Genomic DNA, 21,794 nt, shown 5'->3' on the forward strand with positions numbered 1-21,794 from the left:
GAGGGAGGGAAGTGTCCGCCGAACTGCTCCCATGAACCGCTCTGTCGTCCTTACGGCATCTGATGCTTCGAGCGAAGGCACCGGATCGCCTGGTTCGCTCAAAGTCTTTGTTCTCTGTACGGCTAGAGTTTCATGGTTTCACAGAGTGGTTCAGTCGTCTCAGAAGATACGGGAGAGTCCGCAATCACCTGTCTACAAAGTAGCCATGCGCAGCTATCATCGGACACTCGTGATTGCACCTATCCCGACGCCGACTCGGAGGTGCCCAAGTTGGAAGTCTTTGTCCTGAGACTCGCGACGATCGTTGCGACTCTCAGGCTTCAAAAAAAAGCAGATCAGCCTAGAAGGAGGTCTAGCGTCACCACAATTTCCTGTAGCTAATTCTAGAGGCCGCATGCGAAGGTCCAGTAGAACATTCCGGACGTCAAGATGATGGCGCCGCATGCGTCGCATGCTGGATGTGCAAAGTCGACGGCGAGCCACTTTGACTGCGGGCCGCCCGCGAACCAGCCCGATGTGCCCGTCCGCGATTGTCAGAGGAGATCGACGAAGCATGTTGGGCGCCCGGCGCGCGAGTATGTTGATGAAATCTCCTTGTCCAACAAGCCGGGATGGCCGTTCGACTGAGCCCTCGTCCGACCCTTCTTGAGCGGCGGTGATGTGTTACGATAGTGCATAACAATGCAGAGTTCTCAGACAGATACGCCCATGAGGAAGCTTGATGCTATCGTCGAGGGCTGGGTGGCTGGTGCATTGGTTCCCACACCGCACACCGGGCGCTAGAGGCAGATCGGCGAGTCAATGTGACGGGCCCAGTGACCACAGTCACGGATGCGCACAGATCGTCGACTCGGTCGAGCCATACACAGCAAGGCCGAGGCTTAGCCGAAGTGTGTGCATTTGTGGGTCCCCCTGATGTGACCATTTATGTGCAGGCGTTATCCTTAAAATATAAACGATCGTTTGTTCCCGGCACTTCGCGTGTCATGCCTGGGCGCTCTCATCCATCCTGTGCGGTTTGCCCGCTCCCGCGAACGTAGGTCCATGCTGCGCGGTCTGTGCATGATTCAAACTCCGGAACAGACATCCTACTACGTGCACCCTTATAATTGTCAAGGTTGCGCGGACCCACAAACGGCCTTCTATAAGACCACGTTCTCGGGCAATCTCCCACTCACTCCCTCGTCCCCTCCCTCATCCTCCCGTACCACCGCTGTTGCTCCCCGACCTTCCTCTCAACGCACCATTCATGTCGTCCAGTCAGTTTCCGCCAACAGACGCTGCGCACAATGCCGCGCGCGAGAACAGGTCAGTCCGCCGTTTCCCGTGGCGTAATGTGGCGCATCATGAACTGCGTGACGCCGGGCATCCTGGCAGTTGGAGGGAATTATGAGAGTAGTCTATGGCAGAGAATGACTCTCACGATGCCCCCATCGCATGTCGCTTCGCTGTTGTGCCCTCACATGCTGACGCCACATCGTTGCACGCTATAGTCGCCCATCAAACAAGCTCACAAATGAACGTAACCTTGATATGCTTGCAAGAAGCACAACACTAGGGGATACGCGACGCATATATTCAGCATCGAGTACGCCAAACGACCTCCCCAGGATGCCCAACGTCGAGAGCAATCGTGCGCCACATGCTCACCAAGAGCGACATATCAATCAAGCGCCAGCTTCGATGTATGCAGTTCAGTGTGTCCAGTGCATCCGGCCCTTCTGACTTCTCGCCAGGCACACGAGAAGCATACCTCCGACGAGGATCCCAAGCTTTTACGAGCTGACAAGGCGAGCCAGTCCCTCCCACGATGATGTACGCCCTTTCTCACAGATGGACATGGTAGATTTGCACCGGAAGCTCGCAAAGACATGAACACGCAACGCCCCGGCCACGCGCAAGACCAGAGCTCCCAAGGTCAAGTGCGATTGTCTGTATATGAGTCGCCACGCGCCACATATACATGGCCACGTTTCGATCCGACTTCCACCCTATCAACGGACGACAAGCCGGTCATATATGTCACCTACAAGCGATCATCGGACACACCGCACAGCGAGGAAAGGCCGTCGACTTCGTCGAGTAGCGAGGCTGAACTGTCGTGAGTTGCCACACTAGATAAGCCAGCGATCTTCGGAAGTTACTCACCAACCCTTCAGAGAGCCAGCTAGTCTGTACGCCGAAGATCCCCACACATACGGGAGGAAGCGCAGCTCTTCTATTGAATCCGAGTACGACACTAGCTTCTCCTTGAGGGGCTGGACATTGACATTTCCCACTAGATGGTCCTCGAACGATCCCATCAATGTCACGTTGAAGCAACCGAAGTACGTCGTACAAGGCAATCTGTGAATCCCAGTGGCTGACAAAGGATTCAGAACGTCGTACTTCCCCCGCCCGCGACATGACATCGACCTCCCGCCGAGGGCTACTTGTCTGTCACCGGCGGTGTTCAACACCTTCGGGGCGTCACCGGATGGGCGAGACCTCCATACAAGTTTCCAAGGACTTGGTATCCGGAACAAAGCCCAACTCACAAGCTCATCGCCTGGTGGCGCTAGACCCCCCGCGGAGACCAAGAGCCACATAGTACACCCACATGTCGCCGCCGGCCCTGCCAAGCAGAAAGTCGATCGTAGAGCGTTGGCAACAAGAGCCAATCGCCAACCGGAAAGCGACGACGAATGGCTCCAGTACACCGAACCCTACAATGCAGGCGGCGTCAATAAATTGAGGTGTACTTGGGGAACACGTCAAGAGGATGGTAGCTACGTGCGCTGCACGTATATTCAAAAACGGCACCTGGTGAAGCGCCACGTCTGTTCCAAACACCTGGGGATCCGGTAAGTTGTGATGAATATGGTGAGACACAGAGACTGAAGATACTACAGACCTTGGGACTGCCCGATGTGCGACAAGTCATTCGCGCAGCTGAGCAACCTTGAGACCCACATAAACACGCAGTGCGTATGATTCGTTGTCTGTCCTCTCATCGTCATTGAACGAGACGACCCACAGTACCGGCGATAGGCCGCACGAATGCCCGTACTGTGACGAGAGGTTCAAGGACCCAGCTAGATGCTGCCGGCACAAGAGGGACGTCCACGGGTACATCACCGCGCGCGAAAGGAAAAGAGACGGCTACGGTGCCTCCGACCTCGAATTCACAGACTCGGAGTACGGAGGGACCGACCTGGAGCTGGCACAATCTGGACCAGTACACAGGGTCGCTGCCCCACTCCGATCCCGGCGCCGTCGTCGCACGGAAGGCCACTGAGGCGTCCGGGTTATGACCTCGTAATGATCACGATAATCACGATATGTACCGCTCTTCCACTGGACTGTGTGTTCGACGTTCGTTTCTCCTGCATGCATCGATTTCGCCTCGCTGTGATCCTCTCTATGTTGTCCCATTGGACCTCGCACTGTACGTTAGTGATTCGTATCGATAGGATAGTACCGTCGTATACCCTGTATATACTGTAAATTCCACGATCTGAATGTAGTTTCCTGAAAGTGAGCCCGCACCAATGCATGAGAATGTATTCCACAGACTTGTATCCCGGCGCAGTGAGTAATTGGAGTCGCCGGTACACCGAGTCTGGATGAACACTGCAGTGTAAGTACAACTTGAGGTGGCTGAGGCTCACCAACGAGCACGCTGCGCTGGGACTCTGGGAGAGGCTGGGAGGCGGGCCGAGGCGAATGCCGAGAGCCCCGGCAGCCACCTTGCGTCACTCTGCCATGCCCGGCCAATAATGCCTCCTCAACAACCACAACTAGGCAGCCTTGCCATTCAAGCACCCTCTCTCGCGCCCAAGACAGTTCATGTCTCGGCGTCGACATGTCACGACTTATCACTATTCAAAGGTATGTGTCCCGTCGCACCGAGTTGGTGCCTCTCACGCTCAACGTCCTGTGTAGACCTGCTGAAGGAATATCGGAGGCTTGATGACAGCATTACGATGCGTCTGAACCGAACGACTGCTCAATTCCGTGACCGGGATAGGCTAGGTCTAGGTAAGGGCTCAGTGGAGGATGAGGCGTGCACCCAGATTTGGAGGGAACTAGTTGGTGAGTGATCCTCACTGGTACGGGTGGGTCATCTATACCGCCTGCATGCTTATCCTTCGACATTGTCCTTGATGCATAGCAAACTGGAAGCGAAGGACGGAGATAGTGGACTACTGCGTCGGCGTAGTCGACCAGTCAATGGAGGGCAAGCGTATGGCGCTGGACGCAGAGACAGAGGATCCCGCCGCCCAGCGTCGAATCCAAGGTGCGCTCTACGCAGACGAGGTCAAGGTGAGCCTCAATGGCATTGTCTCAGCATGACATGTGCCAATTTCTACGTATCATGTAGCGAAACCAAGTGCACAACGAGTTGGTCGTTGAGCAGATCGTACGGAAACGGTCGTTGGACGGTGAGTGGACGGCCATATTGCGCGTATGCAAGCTCTGATGACGCGATGGATGCTAGCATTCCGCTCTCGATGTAAATACTTCGAGCCTCCGCTGACTGATGCCGACGCGAGGAAGTGGTGGGACGCGGCTCGCGCAGGGCGATGATGTGCCATCCCATACGCGGTGCACTTCCAAGGTCCGGGTCTATACGTCTATCATGTATGTCTGAGAGCGTTGACCGGACCAAAGCAACGATTCACAACTCATTTCACTCACCCTGCCATATAAGCGGATTTACGGACTCAGCAGGATGCTATCTCATACTCAAGCCGCAAATGGGCTCGTGGCTAGATCGTACGTGTCTGTGGTCTGCTGAATTGTAATTGCTCGATGCAGGGGAGAGGGGTGCATAATTGAGAGGTATTATAGCCATACGAATACCGGAGCATCCTAGTCTATGCCTTGAAAGCGGTAATATCGCTGCAGACCTGTACTCCTATCGGTGCGATCTCACACCCATCGATCTCCTTTGCCTGCACTGGGATATAAGGAAGCTAAGCTCGCATGCAGAATCATCATGCCCTCAGGTCCAATGTCAGCACCATAATGTGCTAGCTCACCTTACATGCACTCAGCGAAGCGGGATCCGGGATACGTTCAGAATCAATGTATGGAAGGCCAGCGACTGCATAGATAAGATAAGACTTGTGGTATTCGCCGCTGCTGCGCCCGGCAGGGTCCGATATGCCGGTAGCATTAGACGGCTTACCAGTTGCGTGCGATGTGTGACAGAAAGGACAATGGCTGAAGCTTCTGGTCGCGTGAGATCAATGTGTACTAATTATTATGTCGTGCATAGGACCCGGCTATGGTTGGCGAGACGTCCGAGGTTCGTTTGCCGCGCGCCTCGGGCATCTGCGGGCCAGGCCACTTACGTAAGCTTCGCTCGCACAGTGTCCCTCGCTCGTGTCGGACTGCCCAACACACTCTTGGTGCATTTGAACCAATTTATATGGACCTTAGAGATGTTCTCAGTAGGTTTCCCGGTCTGTGTGGGATAAGGACGCGTAATAATGGTCATTTTGGGAAGACATGCTGTAAGCGCCCGTGATAATGAGCACATCAGTGATCTTATCTGAGTTCGCTGCCTAAATGGGTAGATGTAGCTGGAGATCACCTGCTCGTCCGAGAAATCAATAACATTCAAGCACAAAACTTGTCCAGCCCGATGCACGTTAGCATAACCAAGGAATGTCAGTGAGGCACATACTACTCAGATACTAGCATCGCAACCTGACATAGTAATCTGTCCGAAGACCGCCCGTTTAGGTAGCCATGTCAGATTAGATCACTGATATGCCCGTTATCACCGGCGCTTATGTTGTCCGTGCGCAAGAAATGGCGGTTTTGCGGACAGTGCATCTCAGAACTCGATCTCGACACCCGGAAAAGCCATTAAAGCACGGTATGGTATTCTTCAGCATCCTGAGTTGTGTCCGTTATTGAAAAAGCAGCCAAATACTAGCGAGACACTGTCTGCGAGGTCAGTTTACGTAAGCGGCCTGGCCCGCACATGCCCGAGGCGCGCGGCAAACGAACCTCGGACGTCCCGTCAACCATAAGGGCTGCTCAATTCTCGCCGCCCGTTCGTCGGTTCGTCGGGCACCTGCCCCGTAAGGCAGGTAGCATCAGATCCGGATCAAGATTCCCGATTGATCCAGCCACCGCCTACCGAAAGCGGCAGGACCAACGAGAGAACGAGCGCACTTCCCGACTGTACATTACTTACGAGGTGTCGGATGTGTACGATACCCACAGAATATTTGAATCTTGCCAATTGCTATGGGATGCATGCACACAGTGTCGAGGGCTCGCTATCAGTGGGCTTACATAATCACATAGGTAGTCAGCAGTAACTTTCCGTTAACGCGCGCGTTCACTGCTGTCAGTTCACAGTCTTGAGTCTCGTTTCTAATCGGGCTATTCATCGCATTTTTATTCCCCTGCCGCTCTCTCATCTGTCCCGACAATAACCTACATTGACTGCTTAAAATGTTATGTGATGCATCTTACATTTACCCCCTTTAACTTCGAAATCGCCGTTCACAGCTCTGCGACGGTAAACCAACCAGGACGTGAGCGCTTGAGCTCCGAGTCACCCTAGGCTCGTCCTCTGGCTGGTGCAAGGTCGTATCAGTCAGTGCTAAGTATCGACGAGTCGTTAAGCGTCATTGTCGGTAGGCGGTGGCTGGATTAGTCGGGAATCTGCCGGGCTTGATCCGGATCTGATGCTACCTGCCTTACGGGGCAGGTGCCCGACGAACCGACGAACGGGCGGCGAGAATTGAGCAGCCCTATACCCGGCGTGGAACATCGCTTGCAGCTATTTTCAGAACGTTGGACAGTCGCAAACGCGAGCGACATACGATGACTAAGCACTCCGCCCTTCGAGATGTTGGAGAAAGCGGCACTCGCCCCATCGCACCGCTCTTCTTCCCCACTGCACAGCTAGTAGGCCAGAACCTGCGCACGACGATGCGGCCCTCGCGTGTATGATACGGCCTGCGCGACGCGATCCCGTGCGCCTTAGACGCAGAGCCAATAAACTCGCAAAACGCGTCTATGGCTCCTTCCGACCTTGCTTGCGACGGGCGGGATATCCGAGGCAGCGAGCCGTGATGCAAGCTCAATTGTGGGAGTGCTGTATGTACATAGTTGGCATGCATATGGTAGACTATCTACTATCACGAGAAAACGTGATCGCGACGCATCTCAATGTCCCGCGCACAGTGGCAAAACAGGCTCAAGCGAACATAGACGTGCGGAGGTGCGGCGCGATGGCGCGAGCGCCGCTTTCTCCAACTTCTCGAAGAGCGGGGCTCTTGGTCAGCGTATGTCGCGCGCGTTTGCGACTGTCCAACGTTCTGAAAATAGCTGTGATAGGGTGCTAGTGTTTCTGCAGAGGCGAGTCAACTCGCAACTCGCCTCGACTCGAACCCCCGAGCTGATGGAGAGGCGAGTCGAGTTCACCGGCACCCCCGAGCGGGCCGAGCCAACTCCGAGTTGCTAGGTGGGGTGCTGAGATAAGGAGTACGCACGCATATGATTGGCCGGCAGCCCCCACTGCGGTCACGCGAATGCGTTCAACGCGCGTTACGCGCCGCGTCGCGCTGGAAGTGGCCACCGCTGTCATTATGGTCCTCCGCAATGGATCGAGGAAAATTGGGACCCCAGCGAAGCTGCCAGCGCACGTCAATGGTAGATAGAGGCTGTGCGTCCGATTCTCCATACTAACGCAATCTCAAGTGACTAATTCACGCTTATGCCCCGCTGCAGATGCTTGAAGACCGCATGGACGAACAACTTCGTCGCCGGGGGCTGGTGAGTCAAGCCTCAACCCGGCGTAGGACAAGCTTCCCAACAGCCGCAAATAAGGCCCACGAGTCACAGCGGCGCGGACTCGCCGGTCTGCGTCAGTTGGCTGCGCGCCGCATCGAACGATCCGCCTCAATGCCGACCTCGTCTGCGTCATCCGGGTCAGACTCTCCTGCACAGCCCAGCGGCCCCGAAACCCGGCCAGCGACACCAGAGCTTGGCAAGCCAACGAACAACGAGAACGCGACCTCGAGTGCTGGTGTTCCCGAGAGCGGGACCGATCAGGCCTGTGGCCTCGACTACCAAGCTGTCGAACTGGGATTAGAGAGGTACCTGAAAGATAACAACACCGGCACAATTGACGAGGGTGCAGACCTCATCGATATTGGGGGGTATATTTGAAGGTTCTGTCAATCACCTGCCGACGATTGCTGACGCGGCAATTCATGTCAGGAGCGGAAGGCGAAGTACTCGTATATGTACCGCGTCGCACTCGACGTGCTCCCTCCTCAATCACCCGCGGTCTCTTGCGAGCGGATGTTCCCGTCCAGCAAGGAGACCGATACCCTCCGCCGCAACAGACTGTCGCCGGAGGTCATGGAGGCGCTACAGATCCTCAAGTACCTCTACAAGCAAGAGCGACTTAACTTCGCGTCGTAGCTTCTCGTGCACGAGGACGACTACACGATCGAAGGCCCAATCACTGAGGCGGCGATGGACGAGCTTTTACGAACTGGCCAATACGATGTTCTCGATGATCGAGTCATCCGTGATTCGAACGAGCAAGCCGGGGAGATGGCGTAGCCGCCGTAGCGTACATTAGAAAGCTTAAAGTACTTTACTATAGTGTCAATCGTTGTTCACCTTGCGTACATGTTCGCCCATTACCCGTCTCCGCGTCCTGTGCAATCGCAGGCCGCAGCCACCGTGTCTGTTCTCCAGTTGGTCAGTGCTCACGTGCTAAGTGGTGGGCAACTCGCGAGTTGACACGCAACTCGCCTCGTCATAACTCGCATCACCGAGTTATGTCGAGTTCCCGAACTCGACTCGCCTCGACTCCCTCTGCAGAAACACTAGGTGCAACGGCGTACTAAAGGCTCGATGGAACGATGAAGATGAAGAACATTTACCCGGTTGGTGTCTGAGACCTGCCAAATTGGGTGCTGACTAAGAAAGACCCTCTGTACGCTCGTATAGACCCGATATAGGCATATCGGAATGAGATCCGAGTCCGATGGTAAGATCGCGGAGGCGCTCCACATTTGCGGGGCAAGCGTGAAGTTCGCGCGAGAACCATTGCGCAATATATATCGCAGTGACTGAATGGACGTCGCCAGCCTTCCCTCGCGCGAGATCTCCACGCCTTGCTCCCTGCCACCATGACCCTCCTCACACTCGCCTCCCTGGCCCTTGCGCTCGTCACTCGCACCCTCGCGAGCCCGCCTCTCGTCATCCAGGATGAGTCGCAGACGTCATTCCCAAGCGTAGTCACCGAGACGAAGGTTCCCGTGATCCTTGGTGTGATGAGCCGGTGCCCTGATGCGGTCCTCTGTGAATCCGTGTTCGACCAAGTCTTGAAACGCGTGGCAAACAAAGTCGACCTCTCGCTGACATTCGTCGCGCAGTGCGTGCCCATGTCCAGGCGCTCACGCGTTCAGACGTAACTGACAAAGTTTTGGTATGTAGCACCAACACCTCAGAGCCAGACTTCGGAGTGTCATGCAAGCACGGTCCCACTGAATGTGCTGGGAATGTACACGAGCTGTGTGCTATGAAATACGCGCCTCCAACCCATTTCTGGGAGTTTGTACAGTGCCAAAATTACCAAGGCATCGACAAGATTGGCCAGCCGGATACCGCTTTGAAGTGTGCCAACACTGCCCAGATCGACTGGGTCAACAGCGGGGTGGGAGACTGCGCAGGTCTTGATGGCAGCGGGAAAGCACCGGAGGGCGTCCTGCTCCTGCAGAACAGTGCGAAAGCTACCGCGGAGTTGGGAATCGAGTAAGCCCTTCACCTTTGGTACTCTTTGGCGTGTCCTTCTGACTGTGGTAAATAGGAAGAGCTGCACCATCCTCATTAACGGGAAACAGGTTTGCATTCATGACGGCACGTGGAAGCAATGCGAGGTAGGAAATCCTGCGACGCGAAATCCACGCGCTGACCGACTTCCCACTCATAGAACGGTCACAACGTGCACGACTTCGTGCGGCAAATCAATCACGAGTATAACAAGCTGAACGGGAACCGCAATGGCGAGGAGGATGACTTCTGAAGAGATATATCCCGGATGTGCACGAGCGCGACGACGAATTCTTCTACTTCAATAGCCGAGGATCAGCTCGTATATGATAATGATGAGGTTGATTCCGATTAAGGGTACTGGTCGTGGTCGACGTGAGCCGACAAGCCATGTCATACACTGTAGCATACGTACTGCGCATCAATGTCCGCACTGCGCTAATGAGATTTATGAGACGTGCTTTCATCCCGATGTCCTGTTGGGCTGCGTAGCCCGCCTGGTCGTACGCCGAGGCATATGGTTGTGAAAAGCCAGACGCCACTGTGGGTGGTGATACGGAGGACCAGCCAACTGGGTGACGAGAATTAGCAACATGAGAGAGCACCGAGAGACAGGACGTACTGCGTGCGAGGAAACGATCCTCGCTGAGGACTGCCATGGCGTTGATGAGGAGGATGGCCACGTAGAGAATCGTACCCAAGGTCAGCGCCATCCTGAATTGAGAACGAAAGGACCGGGACGGCAGCTAGAATACAGATGGAGGTCGTGGCGCGTGAAGTAGAGACTCGGAGGCGGCGCGACCACGACACCCAGAACGCGAGCGCACCGTGGGAGTGTTGTGAGCGCGAATTCTCAGTGGGCGCCAACGCTGCTCGCCGACATTCGCCTTGGCCGGTGTACGCTGCTGCCTAGGCACTACCCTTCGCAACTCATCATGCAGACCGCTCGACCTGCACTGCGACATGGTACGTTTCCATGGGCTATGTGACATTGGTTTGGACGGCTGAGTGGTGGACAGTGAGCGCCAGGTCGGCTGTCTTCACTGCAGCGTATCCGCATTCCGTCGCTTCCACCTCACAGGCACTCCAGAGGGATGCTCGTCGATAGTAAGTCTCGGACTCCGATTATGTTTGCATTCTTTGGCTCATGGACCATTCAGTGCATCTAAAGGAAGGTTCGGCTGGTTACGGAATACTCTGGGGATGTCAGTCCGCGAGAAGAACACGGAGGAGGAACTCGCTGCAGTGCGAAAAGAACAGGCTGAGAAGGGAGAGATGAGCGTCTTCGAGTCTCTCCCGGAGGAGCCTACTGCTCAGATAGCGAATGCGAAGAAGTATGCTGAGGTATGTCCATACTCCTAGCACCTTCGTGGGGGAGTTACAAATCGTGTCCTCTGTAGCACCAATCCTCGACCTCCAACTTCAAAATCTCTCATAGGAAGCTCAACATGCTTGGTCGTCAAATATCGGGGAAGCCTTTAGATATGGCCATACTGCAGATGCAGTTCAGTGAGAAACGTGCGAGTACTCGGATCAAGAGCATGCTGGTTGTGGCGAAGAACCACGCCACGAAGCTGAAGGGCTTGGACCCGAAGAGGCTTGTCGTTGGTACGTTTGGAATATCACTTTCATCGGCTGTAAGGGCTGACGAAACATCGCTAGCGCAAGCGTGGGTTACCAAGGGGCCGAAGCAGCTGAAGCGTATAGAGCCGAAAGGTCGTGGAAGGACCGGCATCAGAGTCCACCCCGACTCGAAAATCACTGTTGTCCTGCAAGAGGGGAAGACGAAGGCAGAGCTTCTGGAAGAGGAGAGGAAGAGGAAGTTGAAGAGGATTGTGTCGTCGGGTCTCTACAGAGAGCACGTCCCCATCCGGAACCCTGGTCCGAACTGGGCATGGTAGTTACTGTTACCTGTCTCAATCGTTAGACCCTCCCGATGCTACCATATTGACTACCATTAATGTGCTTGTCCTAAGTATGTGCATTGAGGTCGTCTATGGCCGTATGACAGTGGCTGCCGCCTACCACTAAGTTACTTACGCGTGGGATGCTAAAAATAGCCGCTGAACTGACCACGTCTACAACTGCGCGTCTTCCCCGCGCTCAGGACCACAGACCACCATGGTCCCACACTGGCGACGTCGGTTGCCCCTCCTGCTCCTGAGCTTGCTATGTCCGTCGTTTGCTTCAGCGCACTCCTTTGAAAACACCGCCATCGTGCGGACCATCGACCTAGGCGGATCGCTCGTGCACGTCACCACCACGTACGCGGTGAAAGCACTCGAGGATGGCGCGGGTGTCTACACCCTGGCACTGGCGGAACGCGAGTTGAAGCGTACAAGCTGGCTGGAGGCCAAGATAAAGGGCCAGCAGAACATCCTAGCCATGGAGAGTGCGGGTTTCGATGGCGAAAGGTGCGTCACGCGGATATGCTGCGCGCGAACGACGACGCTTGACCGCCTACCACACCAGTGGCGTGTACCTATTCTCTGTAGAGCTCCCAGAGACCCTCCGGACGAATGGGACCGCTAATCTTGTGGTGGAGGCCATCGAGACCCACGCGACCTATCCTTGGCCGGAGGAGGCAGGGCAGAAGGATGGTCAGTCGCTCAAGTATGAAACGGACCTCTTTGTCGTGAGCCCGTACAAAACGTCCGTAGAGCGGATAAAGATCAAGTATGTACATGCATCCCATCTGTGTGCTTCGTGACCGTAATGGCCGAGCAGGTCACCGTCGCCTAACATATTGTCGTACTCGACCCCGGAAGGTCTCGACGAGTTCACCATGGAGATACCTGTCACCAAGTCAGGCGCAACAATCACATACGGACCGTTCAGCAACATCCCGGCGACTGCTGACGCAACTTTCCTCAAACCGAAACAGAAAGAGGTTGCGGTGCACTACAACTACGACCACCCGGTTATCGAGGTTACCGAGCTGAAGCGGTCTGCGGAGATCAGCCACTGGGGTGCGAACTTGAACATCGAGGACAAGATCCATTTACATAACGCAGGACCGAAGTATGTCGCGAATAGCGCGCTCCTTTGACGCTCGTTAACCAAGATTCCTGCAGACTCAAAGGCCATTTCTCGCGTCTCGAGCATCAGGCTTCCACTTTCTTGGGACGCATGCCACCGCATGTCCTTCCATCGTTGACGCTTCATCTGCCACCCAACATTCGCTCGCCATACTATTACGACCTCATCGGGAATGTCTCTACGTCCCATCTCCGCGTGGGGCATCTACCTGCTCAACAGTCCAGCCTGTTGGAGGTTCGTCCGCGCTACCCGCTGATGGGCGGCTGGAACTACAGCTTCACACTGGGTTGGGATTCACCGCTCGCTGACTATGCTGGTTACGACAAGAGTACGGGGAAGTACGTGATTGGCGTGCCTCTGATGACTCTTGTTCCTGGAGCCGTCGTCGGCGATGCGGAGGTCACAATCATATTGCCTGAAGGTGCTACGTACGTTGTTGGTCTCTCGCCCTGCGTTGCTTCGGTTGACTTTTGATGTTACTTGTGCAGTGATGTCGACTTCTTCCCTCCCTTCACTCCCATCCAGAGCTACGTCAAGACGCATGTCACATACCTTGACACTGTGGGCAGGCCGGCAATTATTCTGGAATACAAAGACCTCACGACCAAGCACGCTGGCACTGTCTATGTGAGGATTGACGAAGTGGCTGTGAGCAGGTGCTAAATGCCATTCACAGGTCATGTACAAGGTCCCACTCTCCGCGCACTTGAAGAAGCCGCTGGCGGTTGCCACCGCATTCATGGGTCTCTTCGTCTTGGGCTTCGCAGTGAGGCGTATGGACGTCCGTATCCAGAAGAAATAATGTGCAGCGCTCTCGTCCGGGTACCGCCCTCCCTAATTTATGTTCGATTCACTTTGAGCATGTGCAAGAATATGCATTCTACATACTAAGGCGCGTCTTCGCGGCACATCTGTCCTTTCTGTTGAGATTTGAGCACTCAGAGTAGGACGCGTGTCAGGATCGTGACATTGATCAATGATAAGCCTGCGCGTTATGCGTGCCACGTGATGGGGTAAATTCATATAAACAACACGCTTGTGGCCCGGCCGCCCTGGTCCGTGAACCTCTCTCAGACGTTCTTGTGATCGAGTTGCCTCCCACTCCTTTCCCCCTTCCCCAATATTCAGCAATATAGCATGCTCTGTATCTGAAGAGTCGAATCTCAGTCGTCTCTGTATATATCCTCCTCCCTACCTCAAGATGGATAAGTTTGTATCTATCACGAAGCCGGCAGCAAACCGTGCAATTGCCAATGAAGACAAGAACAAGGCTCAAGAACGTGCCAAATTCCGTTATAATCCCTACGGTGTGAAGAAGACGGACGAGCGGCGTTTCGAGTCTTGGAAAGAGAAGAAGAAGACTGAGAAGTAAGCTTGTGGCGCCTCGTGCTTCGTCTGTCGAATATTCAGCATTCGTTTTACTCAGAATACTTGCACCCCTCCTAAATGACGGGAAAAAGCCGTCCTCATCAGCCTTAACCAAACATCTGCTTGGTACCCTTCCCGAGAAGTCGAATCCCATCACGCACTCCGATATCTACCATCGGACAGGTCAGCATGGCATGCCTCTCTGTAGTCATACAGCAGCTGCTCATGCGATGTCCCCCTAGACCACATTGTATCCGCAGCTACGGGGCATCAGCGCTCAGATGGCCGCGGGCAACTCAACAAGGATTATGTAGCCTCACGGTCCACGAAACTCAGGCAACAGCTCCCAGAGCGACTGCAGGGCCCTGAGGGTGATATCCTGAGTGGTGTCAAGGTCTATATCAATGGCTATCTCGAAGACACGACCGATATCGAGATGAAGCGAATTGTCACCTTGGCTGGGGGCCACATGCTGTAAGTGACATATTGTTATTGTGCTCGACGTAGCGGATAGTAATGAATTATATTTTCCAGTCAGACAGCGTCTGGGGCGACACATATCCTTACGTCGCAACAGCTCAGCGGATCCAAGACGCAGAGGATGCTGACTACACGTTCAAAAATCAAAGTGCACGTCGTCAGGCCCGAGTGGGTGACGGATAGCGTCAAGGAGGGGAAACGTCTGCAGGAGCGTGATTACGCTGTGGTTATGGACACGTCCTCTCGCAGTATCCCAACAATGTTCTGCAACAACAGCGGACTTGGACAGTCGAGTTAGATTTATGGTGTATTACTATGAAGACGGCGACGGACAACACCGACCCTTTCCCGTCCATATACCCCCTGTAGCCATACTCGATGACTGTTCGGATTCCGTTCGAATGAGACGATCATATCATATCATTCCCCCCTCCTGGCATCTGAGCAATACATACTCGATCGGACTTGACTTGAGGTAGGCATTGAATAAGTACACGGATATGCACGGTTTCTGTCACTCCAATGCTTCCACGGCACTCCCATAGCTTCGTAGACCTAAGGCATCCGAATCGCAGGTTAGACTAGGCCCTACAGGCCAGTTGGGCCATAACTTTGAAACGTCATAGGAATGTCCGGTGGCCAGACCATTGATAGTAGTGTCCGACTATCATTGTCAACGCTATGCTTCTCATCAGAGCTTTTGATAAATGACAGAAAGTACCTAGTCTATCAAGTCGCGGTACTGATTCACCGGCACTGAAGTACTTACTGCCCGTTGCGGTGCGCGGTGTGTGCAGCATGCTTACGTAAGTAGTCATACCTGCGGCCGTCAGAGCGCGTCACCGCTCCAAGTCGTCCAACTGGTCTGCTCTCGCTGGGCCTTGTCTGGTTTGTTACACTATCTCTCGCTCTAGTCCTCGATACCTTCGCTCCCTAGCTCAAATACTCATACGGCATCTCAGCTACATGCATCTGCCATTTACTCCTAATCATGTCACCCTCGTCTCAGCTTGCTACCCGCCCTCTGCTGCGCTCCTCACCTCAGGCCCAGATTACCTCCCCAACTCACAAGAACTCTCCAGACTAACCTACTATGCATCTAATCGTCCGGGCAAAATCAACAAGCTCGCCAGCGAACTGGAGAAGCGAGTGAGGACGGATTGTCGAAAAGCTCAAGCAGGGAACACTCGATCACGCGCGTAGGTCATAACTCCAGTTTATGTCTGTACCAAAATCGATGTTGAGAGGTTCCTAGATCCCTTCTCATTACACTCTACATCCTCAAGTCACTATCTGCAGAATGTCGTCGCGACATCGCTATGCTAACAAGTTTCCTCCTGTCTGCCGTCAACATTACTCTTTCCGCGCATCTGTCGGATTTAGAGGTAGCAGCGAGGGCGGCGACAGTGGTACGTGCCTATATAATTCTCAAACCCGACAATTATGAATGTACACCTACAGTTTACGGCCTGGGCAACCTATACCGACGGCCATCTCATCGGCGTAGATAGAGAAGTGACGCAGAATTACATGTCTTGCCTCCAACACTTCTCCAGTCTGGGAACGCAGAGGTTAGATGACCGTGAGACCAGAAATCGGTATGTCCAATAGCATACTCCGTCCATGCATGTAGCTGACTTGTCCTAAGCACGCGGCTCGTGGGTTTAGCAGCCCTCATCGCTGCCGTTCACTCAGAGGCGCTATATCATTCGTCCACACACTTCAAACTCCAAGTTTCAACTGTTACTTCGGCTCTTCTCACTCCCTTGCTCGAGGCCGATGTGGATACGTTGAATCATGAGTCTGTAAAAGCTTCATACGGAGGTATATCGCTTGCTAACCTATCTCTTACAGGGCCTCGTTCATCAAGGATCAACCGAAGTTCGCTTTTACGGACGACTTCCGGACAAGACCTGCGTTGGAAAGGCGCGCAGCATCCATCCATATACACGTCGACGGTGACAAGGGTCCTTCGTCTGGTGACGTTGTCAATGCGTCTCTGCATGCCTTGGCCTCATTGTTTGGACATTCTACCGGCATGCAAGCTACAGTCATCTTGTCCGCCGTCCTTGATTATCTAGACGACTCGGGAGGTTGGAGCAAAATTGAGCACTGCCAGTGGATAGCTGCGAAGTCCGCGGAATGGACGCAATACCAATACCGGTATGCCGTTCCAACTAGGCTCGTGGAATGCCTGGTAGAAGGCCAGGATGCGTCGGAGCCAACTGCACGCAACAGTACCCTCGCAGCAATGGTGACGACTGTCTTCACATCGCCGACCCCGCTGGTTAACCTGTCGACATCTGACATGATTTCGAGCCTCATATCTCTCGTATTCCGGAGAATCTCCGTCAGTCTGACTGATGGGTTGCTCCCTGCACTTGTCGAGTGTATCGCATCCTTGGGCACGCATGTCTACTATGCTGATCAAATCCAAGACCTTGCTGGGGAGCTTATCAGTCGCATAGTTGTGGTGGAGTCGAATGGCTTGCCTGCTGCCACGAAAGCGGACAGCGAACAGTATCGATCGCAGGCACTGCGGTGTCTCATCGCAGGTCTGTTGGGCCTCATGCATGCAGCGGATATACACGAGAGTGCGCGAGAACAAGGCGCCGGTTCTCCTAAGGAAGTTCATGTCGCAGGAACAAGTCCGGACCTCCCTTCGTCGAGCAAACCGGACCCGCGAGATGTGCATATTCGCCCCTCCCGACGCACGAGGATATCCCCCGAAGTCTGGCAAGATACCCTCCTCCTCCTCTGCGACCGTGACTATGCCGTGCGGGCAGACTACGCGGTCGCTCTCATCTCGTTTTTGCGCTCAGAGGCACCCAGACTGGGTGACCATACGGACGCAGAGGTCTCAAAACGTCGCAGATCCATTGTCGATGGACCTACGGAGCAGGCGCACACCACGGCAGCGATCGTACATGGAGATGCGACGACGCGACTGCTCAACGCTCTCCATGCGTACGTCTATGTCCTCGCAACGGCATCCAACATCGACCTTCACTCGTACGCGGCATGCGGACAGGACCGCCCGACCACCTCGTCTGGCACCCCACGGGAAGGTTCCGCGAATGCTGACCCTGACCAGATGAGCCGACGCTCGATGGCCTTGCCTCCGCGTTCCCGGAAAACGTCGTTCGTCATGCGGGCGATGTCGAACGTTCCGAAGAGGCTCTCGCACTCTACACCACCTGCGGCGACGCTCTCGGATTACGGGAACATCCTCGCTGTGTTGACGGCCGTACACGAGCATCTCCCTGTACGAGGCCTGTTCACTGGGGTGCCGATGCTTCTGGCTCTGGACAAAGCTGCGCGTGAAGGATCCCATGGCACAGCGTTCGCACCCTTTTCGCCCGTAATGCAGCAGTTGGTCGCTCGCACATGGGCGGTGATTGGAAGAGTGTGGAAATCTCCTGAGGTGATAGAGAGAGCCGAGCAGGTGGGACACTCGCCTATGCTGTTGAAGCATGAATTGACGCAGTCTGTTATAGGTTTTGTCTGCTTTGCCGTCCTCCGCCTCGCTTCCCTCTGTGCCAGAAGCACGTCCCGGTACTCTGCCTTCCCCGCAACAACCTGTATCAATCCCTAGCCAAGAGTCAGCGACTGACTTGCCTGACCTCGACTCCGAGTCATTGTGGCGGTCTATCGCCAGCAGCCAGCTTGTGGCTGGAACCACTGGACTAGACAGCGAGGGACTAGGACGTCGCTTGGCCGCGGCGTGGACTGCAGAGGGCGCCTTCACAGAGTGTAAGCTGTCTAATCGCTCGCGTGGGCAAGGATCGTTGGTCTGACTTTTGATATATCAGCCGTAGAAGCTAACACTGGCTATGATACCATCGGCCGGGACGCTCTCTCGCCACTGGTCAGGGTCGCGCCGGCCTTGATGCACATCGAGAACATCTCCCTGCAGAGTCTTGCCCGCTCAACTCGAGGAGTCGGTGTCAACGACTTGCGAGACGCATTGGAGGGACGCAGCAGCATCTCAAATCCCAACCTCTCCAACAGGGCACCGTCGATCTCGACACTGGACCATACATCCTCCGTGGCGCACCCCGAGACACATCTTAAGTTGACACCCACGAAGTCGCGCGGGCAGCGGAGCAGACTGGCAGGCCCTGGGGAGGTGCGCGATGTGCTGAACAAGCTAGGCATTGGCAAACAGAATGGCGCCTCCCAACTGAAGTCATCGTTCTCGACCTTTCAAAAGCCCGAACAACGGTGAGCTCTTACGCAACGAACTAAAGAGCTGGTTGTACTGATGACTTGTCAGCGCCTCTCCCCTAACTCCTCCTTACACAGCTTAGCTGTCGCATCGAGTTCGCGACCAGCAAGCCTTGCTTGAATTTTCTCACATACCACAGTATCTCTAGCCACTATTTCTCACTCCAAATTCCATGGACGCCGTTTTGCATGTCACTGTAATATCCACCATCGCATGTTCGCTCTATAGACCTGTTGACTATCTCTGCTGAGTGGTCGACGTGATCCTCCGGCGTACTTCCTCGTCCCGTCCACGCCAGAAGGCCATCTCGCTCTGCGCCCTGGGATGACTACTGGGACGCGCGCCTCGCTGTGCAACGGCCATCAGAGCCTGTTCGTAAGGACATGAACTGACGACATACGCTGAGGTTCTGCAACAACACGTCGTACAGTGCGTTCTGCGCCGATGCTTTCGCTGCCGGGTCTGTGATCTTATCAGTGTGCGAAGCGATGAGCTTGGATAGCTCCTGGCGCAAGCGCAACAAGCTATGAGCAGCCATCAGTATGCGAGTTGCTAGAGTAGAGAAGGGGCATACTTCGAGAATATCATAGTCTCCTCGGGTTGCTCCGTCAACGCTATGAATGAGTTGAACAGCACAACGTATCTCCGGCAGATCTGCACCATTGTGAGTCCTAGACTTCGATTCCGGCGTAATAGACAACTCACATTTGTTACGGCCAAATCAGTTGTCGTTGTTCCCCTCCGGAACAATGAAGAGGTCGTGCCCTCGGCCAACTTTTTAACCGACTCGATGTGTTCGCCCATTGCTTTCTGGAACACAGGCCACATCTGTAGGCGTACGGAGAAGATAAACGTCTCCAGAGGACCGCAGTTGCGCTTCTGCAGTTCGGCCATGACGTCTTCGGTGAGCCGGATGATGATGAGCAACGGCACTACAGGAGGTGTTGGCTCTAATACACCCTTCAAGAAAATCTGGGCTTGATTAGAATCGAGTACATATACCGTATTCAATTCTCAACTTTCAACGAACCTGGCAGTAATCGAGGACCGGGTCCATGATTTGCTTCCACACCGCATTGAGCGCCGTCTGTTCCTCCTTCGCATCCTTCGTGGAGCCATTGACCTCCGTCAAGGCCATGATACTGCCGATGCTCGTGATACGTTGGCGAGGGGAGGCCCCGTAGTCCGAGCTGACGACTGAGTGCCCGTCTTCAGAATTGCCATCTGTAGGCGACAGCAGCGATGTGGGAGACCGTATGGAGCCGCTCGACCGCTTCTGGTGCGTGGGCCTGCGCTGTTCTGAGGCAAAGAAGGTCGTCACAAAGGTGTACTCCGCGCTCGCATTGTCCATGAGAACGAGCAGCAACGATCGTACAACGGCTTCAATGGGCTCTTTCTAGGATGCTGTTCAGCTTGTTTGGATGATCTTATGCTGCGGTACGTACAAATGACTTTTCTTCTGCTATGTGCGCAAGAACCACACCAGGCCCATTGATTCTGGAACTCCCGAGCCTGTCAAAGTCAACCTCGGGCTCCTCCTTGGCCTCTGATGCTCCAGCGGTTATGACGTCTGCTTTCTCGATTGCCCTGGCCTGACATGCATGCTATTTAAGGATGATCCAAGAGCATCAAAACGAATCAATTACCTTTACGTATCCGAGACTACGGATGTACCGGCGGAAACCCGTCTCGTAGTAAGTGCGTGCAGCACCGACATACGCCCGCTGTACCTCGTTGGCGACATTCGGTGCCTGGCGCTGGATAAATAGGAAAAGCGGCTTATACTTGAGGAAGATAGATGTTTGCATTACTTGCATATTGGTTGTCATGCTGGTCCGGATGGGTTGTAACAGTGCGAGGAAGAACGCTCGCAACTTGGTCGCTGCCTATATTTTCATGACGAACGCGATTCACAAAGGAAAGGTGTACGAGGATAGCGATGAGCTTACGACTATCCGCATGCCTTCCGCGACTTCTGTGAGGTCCCGGGCAGCCTTGACTCTCGCCCTCACTTTCAGAGCATCCAGTCTGCTCTCGAATTCGCCTATGGCTTCGATCCACGGTTCACCTACGGGTGTATCGAGAATGATGGTCGCCAGTTCAGGCGGTATGCAAAGGTCCGCGAGTAGATTAGACAGTGGTTTCTCAATCCTCTGCAAGGAAGCATGATGAACAGCCACGTTCATGCAAGTCGACGAATGATGCCTACTCTGCGACTCTTGAGCCGATTCTCTATGTCTTTGCTTCGGTCCTGCAGGGTCGATATTTGACCCGAAACGGCAGACAGGTCCTTCTGAAATGTCGATAGGAAGTTCTCCAGCGAGTCGAGCAAGCTGACACTCGACTAATGGAACACGCGGTTAGGTTGCTAGTCAACTGACACGTCTAGCGACGCACTTGAACCTGCTTGTGTAGATCCACGAAGTCCTGGGCATGAGTACTGTCTTCCAGCAGTCAAGGAGATCAGCAACACAGTGCTGGCCGTGCTTGTACTACTCACATCCGCTCTCGTTTACCAGATGACTGCGCGGCTCTTGCGACATCCCCGGCAAGAGTAGGGACGGACCTGTGGCAGGATGTGTCAATATTTCTGCAAACTTCAGCGTCCGTGCTCACCATTGGTGTCCATGTCCGTCTCCACGCGAGTGGTTATGGCGGCCAGCACAAGACTAGGGCATACAACCTGCACAGTCGTCTCTCCACCCCACGCGGGGACGCGATCCTAAGATGCACCACGTGGCAAATCTGAGATTCACAAAGCCGTTTACGACAAGTCTCGACGTAAGCGCAAATCAGTACTTCGACTTCGATGGGCATAGACAACTCGATGCATTGTGAAAGCGAGAATAACAATAAGATGTGCTAGTAGACGACCCAG

General features: G+C 54.4%; 9 protein-coding genes across 9 annotated transcripts; 7 read left to right on the forward strand and 2 right to left on the reverse strand.

The window, feature by feature from the left end:
* Positions 1–970: 970 nt before the first annotated feature.
* Positions 971–3,658, forward strand: C8Q71DRAFT_731649 (uncharacterized protein). Its single transcript, XM_047922195.1, has 10 exons — positions 971–1,308; positions 1,494–1,685; positions 1,737–1,790; positions 1,847–2,101; positions 2,160–2,231; positions 2,283–2,327; positions 2,379–2,843; positions 2,892–2,963; positions 3,019–3,419; positions 3,528–3,658. The coding sequence occupies exons 1-9, from the start codon at positions 1,250–1,252 to the stop codon at positions 3,275–3,277; spliced, it is 1,473 nt and encodes a 490-aa protein (XP_047784992.1). The 5' UTR covers positions 971–1,249; the 3' UTR covers positions 3,278–3,419; positions 3,528–3,658.
* A 100-nt stretch (positions 3,659–3,758) lies between these two features.
* On the forward strand, positions 3,759–4,569 carry C8Q71DRAFT_696619 (caffeine-induced death protein 2-domain-containing protein; the record flags this gene model as incomplete). Its single annotated transcript, XM_047919927.1, has 5 exons — positions 3,759–3,870; positions 3,925–4,074; positions 4,154–4,305; positions 4,364–4,424; positions 4,481–4,569. 5 exons carry the CDS (start codon positions 3,759–3,761, stop codon positions 4,567–4,569), a joined length of 564 nt encoding a protein of 187 aa, XP_047784993.1.
* Positions 4,570–9,010: 4,441 nt separating this feature from the next.
* On the forward strand, positions 9,011–10,215 carry C8Q71DRAFT_731675 (uncharacterized protein). The gene is made up of 4 exons (XM_047922196.1): positions 9,011–9,403; positions 9,466–9,783; positions 9,839–9,908; positions 9,962–10,215. The coding sequence occupies exons 1-4, from the start codon at positions 9,159–9,161 to the stop codon at positions 10,052–10,054; spliced, it is 726 nt and encodes a 241-aa protein (XP_047784994.1). The 5' UTR covers positions 9,011–9,158; the 3' UTR covers positions 10,055–10,215.
* Positions 10,103–10,514, reverse strand: C8Q71DRAFT_793757 (Yos1-like protein; the record flags this gene model as incomplete). Its single annotated transcript, XM_047925502.1, has 3 exons — positions 10,103–10,161; positions 10,187–10,372; positions 10,424–10,514. The coding sequence occupies 3 exons, from the start codon at positions 10,512–10,514 to the stop codon at positions 10,103–10,105; spliced, it is 336 nt and encodes a 111-aa protein (XP_047784995.1).
* Positions 10,515–10,677: 163 nt separating this feature from the next.
* On the forward strand, positions 10,678–11,837 carry C8Q71DRAFT_731677 (mitochondrial 50S ribosomal protein L22). Its single transcript, XM_047922197.1, has 5 exons — positions 10,678–10,767; positions 10,821–10,908; positions 10,962–11,145; positions 11,202–11,409; positions 11,464–11,837. Exons 1-5 carry the CDS (start codon positions 10,737–10,739, stop codon positions 11,700–11,702), a joined length of 750 nt encoding a protein of 249 aa, XP_047784996.1. The 5' UTR covers positions 10,678–10,736; the 3' UTR covers positions 11,703–11,837.
* An 85-nt stretch (positions 11,838–11,922) lies between these two features.
* Positions 11,923–13,642, forward strand: C8Q71DRAFT_697006 (oligosaccharyl transferase alpha subunit; the record flags this gene model as incomplete). The annotated part of the gene is made up of 6 exons (XM_047919941.1): positions 11,923–12,215; positions 12,274–12,477; positions 12,529–12,822; positions 12,876–13,268; positions 13,329–13,467; positions 13,517–13,642. 6 exons carry the CDS (start codon positions 11,923–11,925, stop codon positions 13,640–13,642), a joined length of 1,449 nt encoding a protein of 482 aa, XP_047784997.1.
* A 227-nt stretch (positions 13,643–13,869) lies between these two features.
* C8Q71DRAFT_34471 (uncharacterized protein) lies at positions 13,870–15,153 on the forward strand. Its single transcript, XM_047917954.1, has 4 exons — positions 13,870–14,208; positions 14,267–14,391; positions 14,451–14,682; positions 14,743–15,153. Exons 1-4 carry the CDS (start codon positions 14,042–14,044, stop codon positions 14,984–14,986), a joined length of 768 nt encoding a protein of 255 aa, XP_047784998.1. The 5' UTR covers positions 13,870–14,041; the 3' UTR covers positions 14,987–15,153.
* A 389-nt stretch (positions 15,154–15,542) lies between these two features.
* C8Q71DRAFT_34539 (uncharacterized protein) lies at positions 15,543–19,121 on the forward strand. Its single transcript, XM_047917958.1, has 8 exons — positions 15,543–15,887; positions 15,944–16,097; positions 16,150–16,286; positions 16,337–16,489; positions 16,543–18,133; positions 18,186–18,441; positions 18,501–18,912; positions 18,965–19,121. The coding sequence occupies exons 1-8, from the start codon at positions 15,655–15,657 to the stop codon at positions 18,996–18,998; spliced, it is 2,970 nt and encodes a 989-aa protein (XP_047784999.1). The 5' UTR covers positions 15,543–15,654; the 3' UTR covers positions 18,999–19,121.
* Positions 19,061–21,643, reverse strand: C8Q71DRAFT_903284 (Sac2 family-domain-containing protein; the record flags this gene model as incomplete). Its single annotated transcript, XM_047928813.1, has 13 exons — positions 21,533–21,643; positions 21,417–21,482; positions 21,314–21,360; positions 21,126–21,260; positions 20,866–21,069; positions 20,563–20,802; positions 20,362–20,508; positions 19,947–20,312; positions 19,622–19,888; positions 19,491–19,570; positions 19,317–19,440; positions 19,193–19,264; positions 19,061–19,138 (listed from the first exon to the last, which is right to left on the reverse strand). The coding sequence occupies exons 1-13, from the start codon at positions 21,543–21,545 to the stop codon at positions 19,061–19,063; spliced, it is 1,839 nt and encodes a 612-aa protein (XP_047785000.1). The 5' UTR covers positions 21,546–21,643.
* Between the last annotated feature and the right edge of the window lie 151 nt (positions 21,644–21,794).

The sequence above is a fragment of the Rhodofomes roseus genome (assembly GCF_022264815.1).
Source record: "Rhodofomes roseus strain CIRM-BRFM 1785 chromosome Unknown C8Q71scaffold_1, whole genome shotgun sequence".
NCBI classification, from domain to species: domain Eukaryota; kingdom Fungi; phylum Basidiomycota; class Agaricomycetes; order Polyporales; family Fomitopsidaceae; genus Rhodofomes; species Rhodofomes roseus.